The 20,170-nt window shown below is 40.5% G+C and overlaps 1 protein-coding gene across 1 annotated transcript in view; it reads left to right on the top strand.

Moving 5' to 3' along the window:
* Positions 1 to 20,170, top strand: part of LOC124622014 (modular serine protease-like) — a 276,840-nt gene that overhangs the window by 134,020 nt on the left and 122,650 nt on the right. Inside the window, exon 7 of the mRNA XM_047147565.1 lies at positions 10,284 to 10,490. Within this exon, the coding sequence (XP_047003521.1) occupies positions 10,284 to 10,490 (207 nt within the window). The remainder of the gene's footprint in view (positions 1 to 10,283; positions 10,491 to 20,170) is intronic.

Here is a 20,170-nt window from a genome sequence, read left to right on the forward strand (position 1 = left end):
TACTGCAAACCGACGTCAATGATATAGGTCTGTAGTTCGATGGCTTACTCGTACTACCCTTCTTAAACACTGGTGCAACCTGCACAATTTTCCAATGTGTAGGTACAGATATATTGGTGAGTGAGCGGTTGTATATGATTGCTAAGTAGGGAGCTATTGTATCAGCGTAATCTGAAAGGAACCTAATCGGTATACAATCTGGACCTGAAGACTTGCCCGTATCAAGCAATTTGAGTTGCTTCGCAACCCCTAAGGTATCTACTGCTAAGAAACTCATGCTAGCAGCTGTTTGTGTTTCAAATTCTGGAATATTCCATTTGTCTTCCCTGGTGAAGGAATTTCAGAAAACTGCGTTCAATAACTCCACTTTAGCGGCACAGTCATCGGTAACAGTACCATTGGCACTGCGCAGCGAAGGTGTTGACTGTGTCTTGCCACTTGTGTACTTTACATATGACCAGAATTTCTTGGATTTTATACCAAATTTTGAGACAATGTTTTGTTGTGGAACCTATTAAAGGCATCTCGCATTGAAGTCCCTGCCAAATTTTGCGTGTCTGTAAATTTTAGCCAATCTTCGAGATTTCGCGTTCTTCTGAACTTCGCTTGCTTTTTCTGTTGCCTCTGCAACAGCGTTTGGACCTGTTTTGTGTACCATGGGGTATCAGTTCCATCTCTTACCAATTTATGAGGTATGAATCTCTCAATTGCTGTTGCTACTATATCTTTGAATTTGAGCCACATCTCGTCTACATTTGCATAGTCAGTTCAGAAGGAATGGAGATTGTTTCTCAGGAAGGCTTCTAGTGACACTTTATCTTCTTTTTTAAATAAAATTATTTTGTGTTTGTTTCTGGTGGATTTGGAAGAAATGGTATTGAGCCTAGCTACAACGACCTTGTGATCACTAACCCCTGTTTCAGTCATGATGCTCTCTATTAGCTCTGGATTATTTATGGCTAAGAGGTCAAGTGTGTTTTCGCAACCATTTACAATTCGTGTGGGTTTGTCAACTAACTGCTCGAAATAATTTTCGGAGAAACCATTTAGGACAATTTCGGAAGATGTTTTCTGCCTACCACTGGTTTTGAACAAGTATTTTTGCCATCATATTGAGGGAAGGTTGAAGTACCCACCAACTATAACCATATGAGTGGGGTATTTATTTGTTATGAGACTCAAATTTTCTCTGAACTGTTCAGCAACTATATCATCGGAGTCTGGGGGTCGGTAGAAGGAGCCAATTATTAACTTACTTCGGCTGTTAAGTATAACCTCCACCCATACCAATTTGCACGGAGTATCTACTTCGACTTCACTACAAGATAAACCACTACTGACAGACACAAACACTCCACCACCAATTCTGCCTAATCTATCTTTCCTGAACAGCGTCTGAGACTTTGTAAAAATTTCTGCAGAACTTATTTCAGGCTTTAGCAAGCTTTCTGTACCTATAACGATTTCAGCTTCTGTGTTTTCTATTAGCACTTGAGGCTCAGGGACTTTCCCAGCACAACTACAACAATTTACAACTACAATTCCGACTGTTCCTTGATCCAAGCACGTCCTGTATTTGCCATGCACCCTTTGAGATTGCAGCCCACCCCGTACTTTCCCGAGGCCATCTAATCTAAAAAACGGCCCAGTCCATGCCACACAGCCTCCGCTACCCATGTAGCCACCAGCTGAGTGTAGTGAACTCCTGACCTATTCAGCGGAACCCAAAACCCCACCACCCTTTGGCGCAAGTCAAGGATTCTGCAGCCAACATGGTCGCAAAACCGTCTGAGCTTCTAATTGAGACCCTACACCCGGCTCTGCACCAAAGGTCCACAGTCGGTTCTGTAAACGATGCTACAGATGGTGAGCTCTGCCTTCATCTCGTAAGCAAGACCAGCAGCCTTCACCAAATCAGATAGCCGCTGGAATCCAGAGAGAATTTCCTCAGATCCAAAGCAACACACGTCATTAGTGCCGACATGAGCCACCACCTGCAGCTGGCTGCATCCTGTGCTCTTCATGGCATCTGGAAGGACCCTTTCCACATCAGGGATGACTCCACCCGGAATGCACACGGAGTGCACACTGGATTTCTTCCCCTCCTTAGCCGCCATATCCCTAAGGGGCCCCATTACGCGCCTAACATTGGAGCTCCCAACTACCAATAAGCCCACCCTCTGCGATTGCCCAGACCTTGAAGGCTGAGAATCATCCTCTGAAACAGGGCAGGCAGCTGCATCTGGCTCAGCCAGAGATAGTACTTGAAGCCTGTTTGTCAGACGCACCGGGGAGGCCTTCTGATCAGCCTCCGGGGATGTCTTTTGCTGCCTGCCACGCCTTGGAACAACCTCCCAATCAACCACAGGTGAGGGCTCAGTCCCACTGTGGGCAGCAACCGGGGCAACCACAGTGGCAGACCGATCTGGGGACAGATGGGACGAGGTTGACATCCCCATGACACCCAAGTCCGGCTCCCCACAGTGGTGCCCATTGGCAACAGCCTCAAGCTGCGCGACCGAAGTCAGCGCTGCCTGCAGCTGTGAGCGAAGGGATGCCAACTCAGCCCTCATCCGAACACAGCAATCACAGTTCCTGTCCATTCTAATCGATGTTGAACCACAGTTACTGAAACACGAGTCCGTGCCTAGATAACGCAAGGGAAACACGCAAAGAATGTATGAACTAGCCTGTACAAATGCCTAATGACTGCCCTACAATCTGCCTGAATTTACGATTATAGTAACTAAAACTCAAAATTACACCTCCTACACGAAACACACACACAATTTAAGTAAGAATCTACGAAGTAAACACAGAAAAGAAGCTATATCCTACCTTGCTAATCATAATGAATGCTACTTACGTTATATAATTTTCTGTTGCTGTTGATATACCCTATAATCATCTGACCAGAAATCCTTTTCTTCTGTTTCACTTCACTGACCCCTAAAGTATCTAGATTGAGCTTTTGCATTTCCTTTTTCAGATTTTCTAGATTCCCTACCACATTCAAGCTTCTGATATTCTGCACCCCAACTCATAGAACGTTATGCTTTTTGATTATTCAATTTGTTTCTCATGGTCACCTCCCCCTTGGCAGTCCCCTCCTAGAGACCTGAATGGATGACTATTCCGGAATCTTTTGCCAATGGAGAGATCATCATGACACTTCTTCAATTACAGGCCTGAGGATAGATGTAGTGTCTCTTTAATGCAGTAGCTTCCACTGCCTTTTGCATACTCATGCTGTTGATCATTCATAGCTCTTAAGGTATGTATTTTAGAGAATATGTTTACTAGACTTTTTCTTTTTCTTTTTCTATACTACTGCCTCTGAGAGTTGACTATCCTACTGTCATAGCTACACCCCTACCCGTACATATACTCCACTATCAGAATGATATTCGCTTGTAACCTTTGGCTCATTCATTTCTGGACCAGGGTTTGATATCTCAAACTGATAAATTTATCCTTCTCCATCATCCCTGAAAGTTTGTAACATGATCACTGAATCACTTGCATCACTATGCATATATACATACACATACTGAGTTCCTATCCTCATTATGCACAATTTCATCAAGGCACTGTTTTTCAAGATTGTCCCACTCCTCAACAGCGATTCACTGTAGGTAGATCCCTCAGAGTGGTTGGTAGGTCATGTCATCTGTAAACAGCCCTTTTCAATCCATCCCAGGCATGTTTGATAGGCTTCATATCTGGGGAACATGCTGGCCACTCTAATCGAGTGATGTTGTAATCTTGAAGGAAGTCATAGACAATATGTGCTTGAAGGGAGTGTGAATTGTCGCCCATGAAGGTGAATGCCTTGCCAATATACTGCTGATGTGGTTGCATTATTGGTCGTGGGATGGCATTCACATATTATAAAGCTGTTACGGTGCCCTCCAGGACCACCAGCAGCATAATGCCACCCCAAAACAGCAGCGAATCTCCACCTTGCTGCACTCACTGAACAGTGTATCTAAGGCGTTTAGCCTGACCGGGTTGCCTCCAAACACGTCTCCAACAATTGTCTCGTTGAAGGCATATGCGACACTCATTGGTGAAGAGAACGTTATGCCAATCCTGAGCGGTCCATTCAGCATGTTGTTGGGCCCATCTATACTGTGCTGCATAGTGTTTTGGTTGCAGAGATGGACCTCGCCATGGACATCGGGAGTGAAGTTGCATATCATGCAGCCTATTGCGTACAGTTTGAGTCGTAACATGATGTCCTGTGACTGCACAAAAAGCATTATTGAACATGGTGGCGTTGCTGTCAGGGCTCCTCTGAACCATAATCTGTAGGTAGTGGTCATCCACTACAGTAGTAGCCCTCTGGTGGCCTGAGTGAGGCATGTCATCGACTGTTCCTGTCTCTTTGTATCTCCGCCCGAACAACATTGTTTTGGTTCACTCTGAGACGCCTGGACACTTCCCTTGTTGAGAGCCCTTCCTGGCACAAAGGAACAATGTGGACATGATCAAACCGTGGTACTGACCATCTATGTATGGTTGAACTACACACAACACAAGCCATGTACCTCCTTCCTGCTAGAATAACTGGAACTGTTTGGCTGTCAGACTCCCTCCGTCTAATAGGCACTACTCATGCATGGTTGTTTACATCTTTGGACGGCCTTAGTGACATCTCTGAAGAGTGTGTGTGTGTGTGTGTGTGTGTGTGTGTGTGTGTGTGTGTGTGTGTGTGTGTACCACCCCCATACCTTGTGATGGATGTAAAACTTGAGCAGGTTCATTTATTGCTATTCCCAAAGAGTACGTACTTATGTGTATTTCATTGTTATGTTTGAAGGATTAAATTTGAAAAAGTACATCAAACCTTGTGCACCAGAATCTTTTTAAAAAACAAGATGTTTACAAGTTTTTGGAGGTGCACTGAAATGTATCAATTGTTTATACTGTTGTGTTTATACTGTTGGGCCTATACAGGGGCATTCTGTCAGCTGCCCAGCAGTTTCCACTCATGGTGTCTCTAGGATTAGACTTACAAATGAATTTTCGGGTTTGAGATCTCTATGCAGTTTTAAAGGCACTGGAGTAGATGGGGATCTATCACTGGAATAACTTTCTCATCTGCTCTGATTCTGTAAGTACATTATATATGAGTTGGCAAATGTATGCAGCAATGTTGTACAATACATACAAGACACACTTAACATACCAAATTGTCAAAGGAGGAAGTAACAATCTGCTGGGTACCAGCCATGTGGGTATCCTGGGAAATGAGAAACTGATGTGACAGCAATGGATGCATGGGAGGAAAATGTTACTCTGTTCTCTCCCCTCCAGTACCATTACCTTGTTGTTGAGGAGGAGACTTGGCAGTGAGAGAATGTGTGGCTGGAGGTTCAAAATAACAAATTACTGCTAGTGAAACCTGCAGTTTTGCTACAGTGGTCATTGCTAGAGTCACACAGATATAAAGGAGTCGCCTTGGCTTGCTGAGAGCATTCTGCTGTTCTGACACACAACACAGGCACATCATCTTGTGGGAGCACCCACCACTGTGTGGCACTTGTGTCAAGGCATACCAGTGTCATACTGCCACATATTACTCAATTGTATTTTGTAGATTGTATGAGAGGATATAGATTTTTCTTCGTAACGATCTGCCCGCTGTTTAAAATAACAGTGATGAGTGTAAAAAATTTTCTGCATTGCCAGGGTTCCTGCCCCAGTTATTGTGTAGGTTATTTTCATTTATGTAAGAGTGGCTGCTTCATCCTTTTTTAGTTAGTGGTCAAGCCACCCATGCTAATATGAACCAGTCTTGCAGTTTTGGCTGTTTAAATTTCTCCTTGAATAGTTTTTATTTAAGCACTTTTAACATCCATGTATAGGCCTGTTATCCAACATTTACTACTTCTTACAGTGGCTGGTTCTTTCCCTGCATTTATTAGTGATCAGAAAGCCTCATGTACTGGAGAATAAATTTTAGGACTTTCTTCAACTATTTGTCTTTCATTTAATACTGTGTATCATTACTGTATTATAGTTATATTTAAGCATGAAGAAAGGGTATGAATGAATGTGTGTAGATGTGCACTCTCCCACGTATGAATTTTTGTTGCCTGTGTAAATGTATTGATAAGTGGCCACTGTCTCTGTTGTCTTTGCCAGACAGTCTTTCAAGCATCTAAAGTGTGTCAATGCTGTAGAGCACTCTGCAACAATTGTAACCATTGCCCATCTTCACAGCCACTTTGGTTAATCTTACAAGGCCGAATTTGTCATTCAAAATGGCCCCATTCAGGAGCCATAGGTTGTCTGACATTTTCATATCCTTGTTTAATTCCTACAATTCATCTGCCATTCTCAAGACACTTAGTTTTTATGTGACTGTATTCTCCAAAACTGAGCTGGGAAATCTGGAAATTGATACACGTAACAATATAAACACTTCTTTCGCTATCCCCCATCCCCAATTTCTGATCGCACTAGTTCTAACAATAGGCTACTCATAAAGTAACTGGAGGCCTGTTCAGTCTTTCATCTGATGATGAGATGTATGTTTTTTGTATGCTGTATTGTTTTTTTTGTATGAATTTCAGTATAAGCTTGTATGATTAATGTTAACTCATAAAATGCAACAATACCACTGAGGCACAGTATTAGACTCATCTGTGTAGCATGGATATTTTGACACACCAGTTGTCCAAACATGTGATTCATTTAGTCAGGAAAACACATGGGTTTTAAATGAAATAAATCACACGTATCAGTAACTGATGTGTCACAATCTCTATACTGACATTGTGATACAGTTGCTCTGTGGCTTCACAACAGATATCATCAGTGTAGAGTTTTGTCTTGTAATTTTTAGTATAAATCAATGTATTACTTTGAATCTAGTTTCTAATAGCAATAAAGGCCCCAATGGACCCATTATTTAGTGTGGTTGGAAACGTCGATCACTTTTTGAAACCCCATAATTCCCATCCAGTGAGAGGCTTAAGTGTCAAATTTGGCTCAAAGGTGTGTACACCCTTCTTCTCTAATGGTGCAAAAGTGAGGCACCCAGCAATATCACTCTTGGGATCAATGAAATGTGAACGTCAATCCAAATTCTTCATATGCTCTGACTCGCTTAGTGTGCTGTGTACAATTCAGTCTATGTACCCAGCATACAGAACTCTCCAGAACATCTGCGACACAATCCTGCACTTGCAATGACAAGGAATGGAGTTCTCATTCTGAATATGAGGACATTTGGGTATCTGTGGGAATGAGTTGACCAATACCATGGCCATGGAGGCATTTACCCTTCCCAATGTAACTGACTGTGCTATCTGTCTCCGCAACGCCCTGTCATTGTTGTAAAGGTCTGTCATATGTCTTTGGGTGAAAGAGTGGTTGGGTGTGATGGAAAATAAGTTTCAATCAATAAAAGAGACTGTAAGGCCATGGCACACTTCCTTCCAGACAGTTAAAATTGATGAAGTCTGTTTAACATGACTTTGAATACGTCACAGCCACCTGACCCATGGCTTCGTGCCAAGATGTGAAGAACTGCCTGTTTGTGATTCATGTGGTGTACTGATTATGGTTCTCCTCATTTTAACTGACTGTATTTTATATAATGACAAGAGGGTTCAAGCTGGTTTACCAAAAGGCCTGCACTCAATTTTAGATGATAATGAGCAAAATGTGGCATGTGTTTTACGCTTTTGTGTTTTATCTTCCCTTCTACCTAAGCTCTTAGGTTGAAGCATTTACTATGTTAGAGAACAACTGGCTCAAGCAGTTACTATTTTTATGATCCACTAGTCTTCTTTTCTGGACTTGTCTCTTAGTGGCTATCCAGATTATATATCATTGATTGTAGTGGTCTGCCTTTACTTGCTTGTTCCATTGCAGCCTTCAGAGGAGTCGTGTGTGTTCATGTAAAAAAGAGTACAAGGGAGCATATTTGGTCCTATGTTCTATTTTAGGCTATCCTCTTTTTGCGTGCTATAGCCCCATTCACCTCACACAGTCAGCATAAGGGTGCTGATGACTGTGATGGTGAATGCCCTCCAGATGCAGCACCACCACCAACAACAACAACAACAACAATAATCAAACAGCTAAGTGTTTACACATTCTGTAAAAAGGCTACAGCTCAGAAGTTCACGTAGTGTGTAAGGTGAGTTAATGATGTCACATTGGCACTAAATTTCACACAATTCTGCCTGGTGTTGCCATGGATGTGTCACATGATAGGATAATTGTCATGCCCCCTCTTAACCTACATTTCATCCAATCTTTACTCCTTTGCAAAGGAGGTCAGAACCGTGATGCCCAGTGTTTAAATCACACTATTTTCTTATGAGTGGCTGAGGAAAACATTTCAGACACATTGGCACTCAGAATCAACACAAAAAAGGTGCATGGGGTGGCATAAAGGACATCAATGAAATCTCCCCTTTCCTTAGGCTGTTGATTCCCACACATTTTGTGGTCAAAAACTACAGTTTGCTGTGCAGTGAGCATCAGGAAGATGTTCTTTACAACCTTTGACACTGCTGACACCCTCAGGCATTCAATCCTTCTCTAAGGACATTGTGGTGCTGTATCCCAATAAAACATGACCACTCACGTTTGGAGTGCAGTGTGACTGCAATTTTTGCACTCATGTACAGATTGGAACCACTAGACTCCACTTAAAACCACTAAATGAAATTTGAATGTGATCCAGAGCAGGAAAGGGTGGTTATGCTTTTTCAGCACTGCTATTTCATGTTTGCCTTTCGTGTTATCATGGAGGGATGCAATATTGACACACAGGTGAAGAAAATGGCAAATGGTCTCTCCCTAAGACCTTCCCCAGTTTGACAAAACTCTTCGTGACACCTGCCTACCTTTGTTGTCAACTTTAAAAATGGAGCTGTACAGGCAGAAGCCATCAAGATGTCCTGTGTGCTTACAGACTGGCAACTGCTTTGAAGCTCTCAGATTCTTGATGGCCTGCTATCAGACACAAGAGCAACAGTCTGGCAGCAAAACAGCAGTAGCAAAGCATGCCTGCAGGCACCTTTTTCTGCTTTGGAGTATGTACAAATATCATAGAAATGTGGTGCAAATGTGACATCACTAACCCACCATGTGAACTTCTGAGCTGTAGACATTTTTTCACACATGTGAACACCTTGCTGTTCAAAGCATTGTTGAGCCCAAGAGCAATGTTGCAGGATACCACACTTTTGCACCATTACAAGGAAAGGTTGTAAACACCTTTGAGCCAAATTTCAAACTTAAGCTTCACATTGGATTGGATTTATGTGGTTTTGAAAAAGTAATGCTTCAATTCTGTTGTGCAGTGTAGTATATCTGTTGGCATGGCTGCCTTGATAACTTCAGTGTGGATGCACAACAGGGCCTGTGTCTCTTGGGGGGAATACAGGACTTGCTGCAAGCAAGTAAATGAATGGACAGTGGACCTACTAGTACATGGCAAGTAGAGAATTTGGGTCGGACAAGAAGCGTCTCCGGATGGCTGAGACGGTTAAGGCAATTGTTTGTATTAAACAGGAGATCCAGGTTCAAGTCACAGTCAGGTACAAATTTTCATCCTTCATCATTATGTTATTTTGATATTGTAGCTGTAGTCTGTCTCTCCTTTGAGGTTTCTATTATTGTTATCTAATTGTTCCATGCTCTGCAACAAGACATTTTCGTAATGAATGAATATTAATCATACAACTTTTCACTGTTATGTTATTACATGGTACTGCTGTTTTAACATTAATTAGTAATTAATAGCAGTGATAATATAGTGCAGAGTTTTTGAGGTTAGTAAATAATTTATGTATGTCAAAAGCAGGACCAGAATGTGTGCTGAACCTTGCAGGACACTGTGTTTGTATCTTCATGCAGAATTTATTTTAATTTCTGCAGTATCATTTGTTAAAGTGATCCTCTATTTTATGTGTTCTTTAATGCCATAACATTTTAGTTTACATAGAAAATCTACACAAAGGCCTTGGCAAGACCATAGAAAATGCTAACACTGTAACTTTTGTTATTTAGTTCTACCATGACAGAGATAGTGAGATCATACATTTATTTCTCTGTAAAGAAGCCTTTACAAGACCCATACTAAGATGTCTTGAAGGTATTTTCAGGAAGTGGCTCAATATTCTGTTATAAGCAGGACATTCGCTAATTTACATGATATAGCTGAGCTGTGAATGCTGTAATCTGACTTGATATAATTTATTTAGTATGTAAAACTGAGAGTGGTATATTATATACATATTCATTTTGTATTTCAGGAAAGTGTCCTAGACTCACATCAGAATCAATTTATGCTGACTGCTTCTATGGTGAATCGAGGTTCACTTGTGACTATCCAGTTCTCCCAGGAACAAAAGCAGTTGTGGATTGCAAATTGTATTATACATCAGCAACTAGACTAAAACAAAGTCTGACATGTGGACTTGATGGTCAGTGGAATAGTGTAGTCAAGAAATGCTATCCAGGTAAAAATGCATCAAAGACCTTGCAGTGCATCTCCATCTGAAATAAGTTACTAGTATAAATAAGTGGGAAGTCCTAACTGAAAGTCCTCAACAAGGTAATAACCAAGATTGAAAACTTGCTAGCTATTAGATGAATCATTCATATATGTGGAGTACACATACAACGGCTTTTCAAATATGAACCAGATTTAGCTGTGGTGTCTGTGGTAGTGCATGGAAATGGGCACAACATTGACAGAATGTTGGGAAGGGGGGTGTCTGGAATAGCATTGTGGTGCTCCAGTTAGTGTGCAAGAGGTACACAAGTCCCTTGCACAGTACATAATCGCCAAGTTTCTTGCAAAAGAAGGGGAACCTAACTTGTGGAAAATTTGAAGAGGCTCTGTGCACAGTTTGGGAAGAAGTTCTTTCGAAGACCCAAGTGTATGAATGGCATAAAAAATTTGTGGCAGAATGAGTAGCTGTGGGAAAATTACCCCACCAAAGATGACTATGGACAAGCATCATATCAGATAACATCTGAAATTGCTTTGGTGGTAGGAAGAGCCAGCACGCAATCTGAAACATGATTCTTCTGTGTGACAATGCAAGGCCACAGTCTGTTGCTTTAAAGAGGCAAAAACTGGAGGAAATTCATTGTCCAACTCTGGGACATTACAGTCTAGACTGATCATCCTGCAACTACCATATGTCTGGACTGCTGAAAGAACAACTTGGAGGACAAAGGTTTGATGACAACACAGTGGTAGAAGAGTTGGTGTGCAAGTTGCTGCGCACATGTATCTCTGTTTTCTTCAAGGATGGCATCAAAAAGTTGCCAATTCCATGGGAAAAATGTGTAGCAATGTCAGAAGACATGTAAAAATATGAAGTGGGTGTAATTTTTTAGATCCAAAAAAGCTTATAGAAAACAATTCTGTATCACATTTGATCTTTCCCTTGAACATACACAGATGCAGGGAGAGAGAGGGAAGGCTGGGAAACAGTGGCTGATGGTCCAGAGGGAGGCAGCAGGTGCACACAAGACAGAAATATGACACAGGCACGGACATAGGCACAGGTGAGTTTGTGCAGTGGAGAGAGCAGCAGATAGACAGCGTAGGAAGGAGTAACTTGTAAGATTGGGGAAGAGGGTATGGGTGTAAGGTGAATGAAGCGAGGGTTCTGGGGCAGGATGGTAGTGGTTGTGAAGCATGGGGCTAGTGGAAATATAGGCCAGAAGGGCTAAAGGAATGAAGGATATGTTGCAGGGATAGCTCCCATCTCCATGGTTCAGAGAAGCTGTTGTCGGGAGGAAGCATTCATACATAATAGGTCCCAAAGCAGCCACTGAAATCTGGCACACCATGTTCAGCAGTATGTTCAGCCACCTGGTGGTCAGCTCGCCTCTCAGCCACAGTTTGGCAGTGGTTATTTGCATGGGTGGGCAGCTGGTCTGTGGTTGTGGGCACATAAAACACTGTGCAGAAATGGCACCAGAGCTTGTATATTATGTGGCTGCTTTCATAGATGGCTGTGCCTCTGATGGGATAGGATAAGGCTGTGCTGGGTCTGGAGAACATGTTGGATGGTTAGGTCTTGCACTTAGGTCTTTCGCAATAATATCAGCCATGTGAGCAAGGGTTGGGAGTAGTTGTGGCATAAGAATTGACCAGGATATTGTTTAGATTGGGTGGGCAGTTTGTAATCTTGCCCTCCCACATATCACCATTAAATTTTTCTTAGTCTCTTCATTAGCTTCAAAAGCTTCAAGGGGAGTAAGATAATGAAAAACTTTTTTACTTATCTTCATTTTCTCATTGTTGGCTGCAGTCAGGTCTAGGGTAGATTCTTGAGGCAAAAAAATTAATAACTTTGTGGTTCCAGTTGACATAATTATGTTTGAAGATTTGCCTGTCTTTCTCTTGAATTTTATTTTTTGTCACATTTTTTCACTATCATGACATCTTTACTATTTTCACTTCTGTAACACTACAAATTACGTTGTTATTGCCAGATATATGAGGGCAAGTCAATTATTATCCACAAAGTAGTTATAAAACTTTATTTTAATCAAATAGGAAACTTACTAGAACATCATTTTTTGACATAGTCTCCTTGTGTTTCAACGCACTTGGTCTATCATTGTACAAGCTTCCTGATGCCCTCATAAAAGAAGGTTCTCAGTTGAGCTGCAAGGCAGGAATGCACCGCTACTTTCACTGCTTCACCTGAGGTAAATTGATGGCCCCTTAATGCCTGTTTGAGTGGACCAAACAAGTGGTAGTCAGAAGGGGCAAGATCAGGACTATATGGAGGATGATCCAGTACTTCAAATTTGACTTTCTGGAGCATTTCAGTAGTGTGGGCTGCAGTATGTGGACGGGCATTGTTGAGCAACATCACAACACCTTTTGACAGCAATCCTCGGTGTTTGCTTCAAATTGCAGGCTTTAGCCTAGCAGTAAGCATCTCAGTGTAACATACACTGTTTATTGTTGTGCCCCTTTCCCCATAATGTTCCAGTACTGGACCTTGTGTATCCCAAAAAACCTTAAGCATCAGTTTTCCTGTGGATGGTTGGGTCTTGAACTTTTTCTTGCATGGCAAATTTGGATGTTTCCATTCCATACTCTGCCTTTACTCTCCAGCTCGTAATGATGGATCCATGTTTCATCACCAGTAATGATACTGTCTAAGAAGTTGTCCCCTTCATTACCATAATGATCCAAATCTTTTTTGCAGATGTGCAAGCACATTTGTTTAAGCAACTGTCAGTTGTTTTGGAACCCATCTTGCACAAACTTTATGAAATCCAAGTCTGCTGTGAATGATCCTGTAGACAGAACTCTGGCTAATTTGCAGATGATGTGCCACTTCATCAGTAGTTAATTGCCTGCCTAAGAGAATCATTTCACATGAATGCTCAACAATTTCTTCATTTGTGACGGTAAACGGTTGTCTGGCTCCTTTATCGTGCATAACACTTGTGCGACTATGTCAGAATTTTTCAATCCATTCATAGACACAATGTTGTGGCAAAACACTGTTCCCGTACTGTACCAAAAGTCTTTGACGAATTTCGGCCCCTGATAAGCCTTCGACCACAAAAAACGGAGTAGGCACTCTACCTCATATAAGTGTTTGTCTGACTGCTGGCAAGTATTCAGACTTGTTATGTATACGTTGGCATCTCAGCTCCTCCACTGTTTGAACATCTGCTACTTTTGCTCTTAAATTATTTATAAGCTAATAATTTTTATGACAGTGAAACCATCTAATAATTTTTATGACAGTGAAACCATAAGTGTTTCTGTGAGATGGGTCATTGTGTAACTACAAATATGACCAGAAAATGGTGACAGTGGCTGAATACAGTGATCATAAAATAATAAACAGCAATCAGTAGACAGATAAGAACTTTTTCTAGAAATAAAGATTGTGAATCACTATTTACTGAGAAGTGCATCCAGTTTTGATAAACTAATTGACTTTGGAATTGCAGGACATTATATTTCCAAACATTTAAACATCACACATTTGGATTTTCTTTGTGTACTAAAATCCAAAATTCCTTTAACTTTGGGACAATTACCTGGAACATCTTGTTGATGTATTATGTATTTTTCCAGATCATCTTCAACAAAAAAGTGTAGTTTTCAGTGCAACCTCATTGTCTCTAGGAAAAAATGCTCTCCCTAGTTATAGCAGATCTCTTTTCAACATTCTCATTCATCATGTGCTGAAGCCTTGCATAATTTTCTTCTCCTATTGATTCGTCTTTAATAAAAATCATTTTCCCTCTTCTTCTGGTAATAATGAATCAAGGTGATAAAGATACTATGTTATGTTTCACATCAGAACATTATTCCCTTGTTAAATATGTATGAAATAAGGCATGAAATATTGAAAGTACGCATTGTGGTTAATTATTAACTCTTGTAGGGTGCTAAAAAGTAGATTATTGTCCAGTTTGTGTTAAAGAGATTTTGGAAGACTGAAAGTCAAGAGTATTAGCTTGTTACACATGCCAAAACAGGAGGAAAAAGAGAAAATAAGCAGTTCCTCATTTAAGAGTTTTTTAATACAGTGATATACTTTCTATCACTGTTTCACTGATGTTCAAGCTTGTAAATGGGTGAAACTAAACTAATCATCCTAACATTGTAGAAGAATCAAAATATGTTGAATACACGGTTCACAAGTCACTTCCAGACATAATTCCTATAACCACAGGGTAGAAGTCAGAAAGTGGTACAAGCGAGCAGTCAACAGAAATAACCACTTCAAGAGCTCAAGCACTTTCCTTGTTGATGTGTTGTGCTAAATGCATATAGATGGTCTCACAGCTGGCCTAGAATGTTTGAAATTGAAACACTTAAAAACAAATAAGAAATCATCCCATAGAAAAATGTCTTATGTTCAATTATAAAAAGCTCTGAAAATAGTCTCTTAGTTTCTGTTTATTGATAATCTCTAATACAACAAACTGTCCCAAGTAATTTAAACACATGCTAAGTGTTGATGAGTAGTCATTTCTGACTGTTTGTGGAACATGGAATGAAATGAACACATAAGGTTATATTATTAATTTTTTAAGTCATTGGGGTGGGCATGAAACACCATATTTTTTGTGTAAACGCAGTTACTGTATGAAAAAATCTGCAAAGGGGACCACATACAAGATTTTAGCATGACTTGCTTATGAACTCCAAGATAATTTTTGTGACAAGAAAGTTAAAGATCAAAGTGAATCATATATACTGTCAAGTTTTGATCACTTTGGGTTTGCACTAAACAGAAATGTTACAGTGGTGCTTGCAGAACTGAGACAGAATGCTCATACAATAATTTATATTATAAAAGGTACACACACTTTGGACACCACTGGTGACTCTTGAGGCAAGAACTTGCATCTATTTGGAAAGGTGACTCCAGGTCCTTAACATGCTTCTATGCCCCATGAGTGAGTCAGATGCTGAGTTTACAAAAATGACAGACATTACTGTCATACACTATAGAGCTGGGGACATGTTTGTAAAAGAATTGCATTTTGATCAGTAATATGACAGGGTGTTGTAGCTGTCCCCTTTCATTATTCACCATGACTCTAAGTCCTCTAAGTAATCTTTAATTTTGTAGTATGCTTTACTTATGAAGTCTAGCAATGGAAAATCTGGATGGAATGTAACAATACCAGAGAAGGAATGTTGCTGCTCACCATTCAGCAGAGATATTTACTATTAAAAACAGTCTTGATCACGATTTATTTATCAAGGTGACCAGTTTCGACCACTTCTGTGGTCATCTTCAGACCTAAAAGTTGTATACAAAGCTTTAATTAGAGGGCTACATACATTAAAGAAAATACATAAAGTTATAAAGCTATGAAACGATGAATTACCATTGAGTAGGAACCTCTTTCTGTTGGAGAATCACTACTGGAGAAACCAGTGCACATCTTACTATATATAATGGAGGCTCCACCCACTTCTGATGGCATGATGTCATTACTAACCAGTGAGTTATAAGTCGAATAACAATTTAAAATTTCTTAGTTAAAAGAACATTGTCAAGGATTAAAATAATACTAAACTTAGTTTATTAAACAGCTATTATCAATTAATAAATATTTAAATATGTAGGATAAATGAACTTCGGTTTGGCAGTACATGGGTTGCCCTCTCAAGGCCTGTTAGTGAACCATTTGGAACCACTGGTTGCCCTGGTGAAGTTGGACGCTGTTCCAAAGATGAGGCAGCAGGCTTCTTTCCACTGAAGTTGTTGTAAAGTTGGTAGGCGAACTAGTGGCTGCCATGATGAGGACAAACACCAGTGCAAAGATGTGGCAGCAGGCTTCTTTCTAATGAAGTTCTTGCGAAAGTGGAATGGCAAAGACTGTCACGTCAGACAATGTATTATTGAGCAACACATGTCTTTATTGAAATGATTTTCAATGAGTAGGCTGACATGTATACTACATGCTGCACAAATACAATACAAAGTAGTTGTCCATATATATGAAATATTGTCTATGAAGTTCGTATGTAAATTAAATGTGACAATTTTTAAAAGGCATTGCTATACCTTAAGTTATATGCCAGTCTTATAAACAAATAAAAATAATGAAAATGGATGGAATTTTAAATTATAATACTATGAGCCATAGTGTCAAAAATAAAAGGATGTGAATTAGCAATATGCAGTCTAAAAGCATGTAAGCAAAAATTCTAAAACAGGTAGTCAGTCATAAAATAATGTTTGTTGAAATAAAATTACAATGTAAAGATAAAAATATTTCCTAAAAGTCTTAATAATTTAGAAAAAACAAAGGACAGAAGAGTAAACATTCTAAAGCAGATCATCGAAAAGCTCAAAGAAATGTTTGTCTTTGAATTGAAGTAGCTTGTTTAAAACAGATAATGGATTACTTTTGTGAAGTGAAAAGATTTCAATTTCTTCTAAAGTATTTAGCAGTGGTCCTTTTGGCACAGTATGTAATATTTTCAAATTGTTAGAAATGCAACCCTCAGAATGATTGTATCCATCAAGATGTTGATCAAATATTGATTTAAAACGTGTTAGAAAGTTACAGCCAGTTTGGCCAATATACTGTTTCTCACAGTCATTACATATTATTTTGTAAACGCCTGACTTTTGGTGTTTCAGTTTCATCTGTAGGGGGTTATTAGTTTTAAATGCTATTGTCACACTTGTATTCTTAAATAAATTATTTATTTTATCTGAAATAGGTCCCATGTATGTCATTTTTGTAAATCTCTTCTTGGAATTTATAACAGCACCATTTGTTTCTTGTAATTATTGATATAACAGATCAACCTGATGGGAATTTGTGGTGTGCGTACTGTAAGACATTCGGTACACACACCATCAGATTATTTGACTTGTCACTCTAACGAAGTAGGCGAGTGTCAGCAATATGTCTCGTGGTCTTATCGTGGCATGTTTATCTTCTGCTGTTAGGTCAGACGATAGAAATGCCACTTGCATGCTTAGAGTAGCAGATTGATGGGGCCAACTTTAAACAGAACTTGATTAATTTTCACACACATTTATTAAAATAATAAAAATCATAAACCTTACTTAACTTGATTCTGGATGCTATTTACAACTGACAATCTGAAGTTCCTTTGGTCTTGGTACATTAATCTTATTCTCACATATCTCTGATACTTGACAAAGTGTCTATACATTTATCTTCAGGGCTATGTACAGGAATATGATAATCTTATTAGGCACAGACTGAAACTTGACTATAGACTGGTACAGACAAATGCAGACTAATGCAGACTGACTAATCGGAGGTTTGTACACTCGTTACAATACCTCGAGCGTTCAGGTATCACTGCGCGAGTGTGATCTGCAAGGAGAAAAGGTTCTACGTTAGCAGCAATTTCATTGGCTGCGTTACATATTAATACGTGGATCGACGGAAGCAGAATTTGGTCTGTCGCTATGACAGCGCCATCTCGTAGTGCGGAGATGGACGAGCGCTGCGCATGCGCTGTTGTGCTTAGCGGGGCATGCTCTAGTGGGAGAGTTGTGTACGTGCTGACTACGTGGAACTATGTACACAACAGAATTATAATTGTTAGCAACTGCTATCTGTTTTAATGTAGAAGAACAACTTCAGTGGGAAGAAGCCTGCTGCCTCATCTTTGGAATGGCGTCCAACTTCACCATGGAAACCAGTGGTTCCAAATGGTTCACTAACAGGCCTTGAGAGGGCAACCCATGTACTGCCAAACTGAAGTTCATTTATCCTACATATTTAAATATTTTTTGACAATAGCTGTTTAATAAGCTAAGTTTTGTGTGTGTTTATTTTTAATTCTTGACAATGTTCCTATAACTAAAAAATTTTAAATTGTTATTTGACTTGTATCTCATTGGTTAGTAATGACATCATGCCATCATAAGTGGGCAGAGCCTCCATTATATATATAGTAAGATGTGCACTGGTTTCTTCAGTAGTGATTCTCCAACAGAAAGAGGTTCCTAGTCAATGGTAGTTCATCATGTTATAGCTTTATAACTTTATGTATTTTCTTTAATGTATGTAGCCCCCTAATTAAAGCTTTGTATACAACTTGTAGGTCTGAAGATGACCACAGAAGTGGTCAAAACTGGTCACCTTGATAAATAAATCGTGATCAAGACTGTTATTAATAGTAAATATTTGTAAGACGTTGATCACTGCCACTCCCATAATGTATTCAAAAGTAATTAATATAGCGGAGATGTTAAATCGCGATAGAAGCAATAAAAAGATTTACACACTCATAGATTTCAGCCATTAAGGCCTTTATCAGCAGTAGACACACACACACACACACACACACACACACACACACACACACACACACACACATACACACACACAACTTGCACACACGTCTGCAGTCTCAGAGAACTGAAACTACACTGCGAGCAGCAGCACCAGTGCATGATAGGAGTGGTGACTGGGTGGGGGTAAGGAGGAGGCTGGGGTGGGGAGGGGTAGTATGGTGGGAGCGGCGGACAGTGAAGTGTTGTAGTTTAGATGGAGGGCAGGAGAGAAGGTGTGGAGGAGGGAGGGGGTAAGTAGCAGAAAGGTGAGAAATAAAAATAAATTAAAAGACTGGGTGTGGCAGTGAAATGATGGCTGTGTAGTGCTGGAATGCTGGAATGGGAACAGGGAGGGGGCTGGATGGGTGAGGACAGTGACTAATGAAGGTTGAGGCCAGGAAGGTTATGGGAACATAGGATGTATTGCAGGGAAAGTTCCCACCTGCACAATTCAGAAAAGCTGGTGTTCGTGGGAAGGATCCATATGGCACAGGCTGTGAATCAGTCATTGAGATGAGGGGTATTATGTTTGGCAGTGTGTTCAGCAACAGGGTGGTCCACTTGTTTTTTGGCCACAGTAGCCATTCATGCGGACAGACATCTTGTTGGTTGTCATGCCTACATAGAATGCAGCACAGTGGTTGCAGCTTAGCTTATAAATCACATGACTGGTTTCACAGGTAGCCCTGCCTTTGATAGGATAGGTGATGTTAGTGACCGGACTGGAGTAGGTGGTGGTAGGAGGATGTATGGGACAAGTCTTGCATCTAGGCCTATTACAGGGGTATGAGCCATGAGGTAACGAATTGGGAGCAGGGATTGTGTAAGGATGGACGAGTATATTGTGTAGGTTTGGTGGATGGTGGAATACCATGGTAGGAGGGTTGGGAAGGATGGTGGGTAGGACATTTCTTATTTCAGGGCACAGTGAGAGGTAATTGAAACCCTGGCAGAGAATGTAATTCAGTTGCTCCAGTCCTGGATGGTACTGAGTTACGAGGGGAATGCTCCTCTGTGGCCGGACTGTGGGACTTTGGGAGGTGGTAGGAGATTGAAAAGATAAGGCACAGGAGATTTGTTTTTGTACAAGGATGGGAGACCCTCGGTATATTTAGAGAATGACTGCTTGTCACTGCAGATGCGACAACCATGGGTGGCTAGGCTTTACGGAAGGGACTTCTTGGTATGGAATGGGTGGCAGCTGTCGAAGTAGAGGTATTGCTGGTGTTTAGTAGGTTTGATTTGGACGGAGGTACTGATGTAGCCATATCTGAGGTGGAGGTCAATATCTGGGAAGGTGGCTTGTTGGGTTGAGAGGACCAGGTGAAGCAAATGGGGGAGAAGTTGTTGAG

Source organism: Schistocerca americana, chromosome 7, assembly GCF_021461395.2.
Source record: "Schistocerca americana isolate TAMUIC-IGC-003095 chromosome 7, iqSchAmer2.1, whole genome shotgun sequence".
Classification (NCBI taxonomy): domain Eukaryota; kingdom Metazoa; phylum Arthropoda; class Insecta; order Orthoptera; family Acrididae; genus Schistocerca; species Schistocerca americana.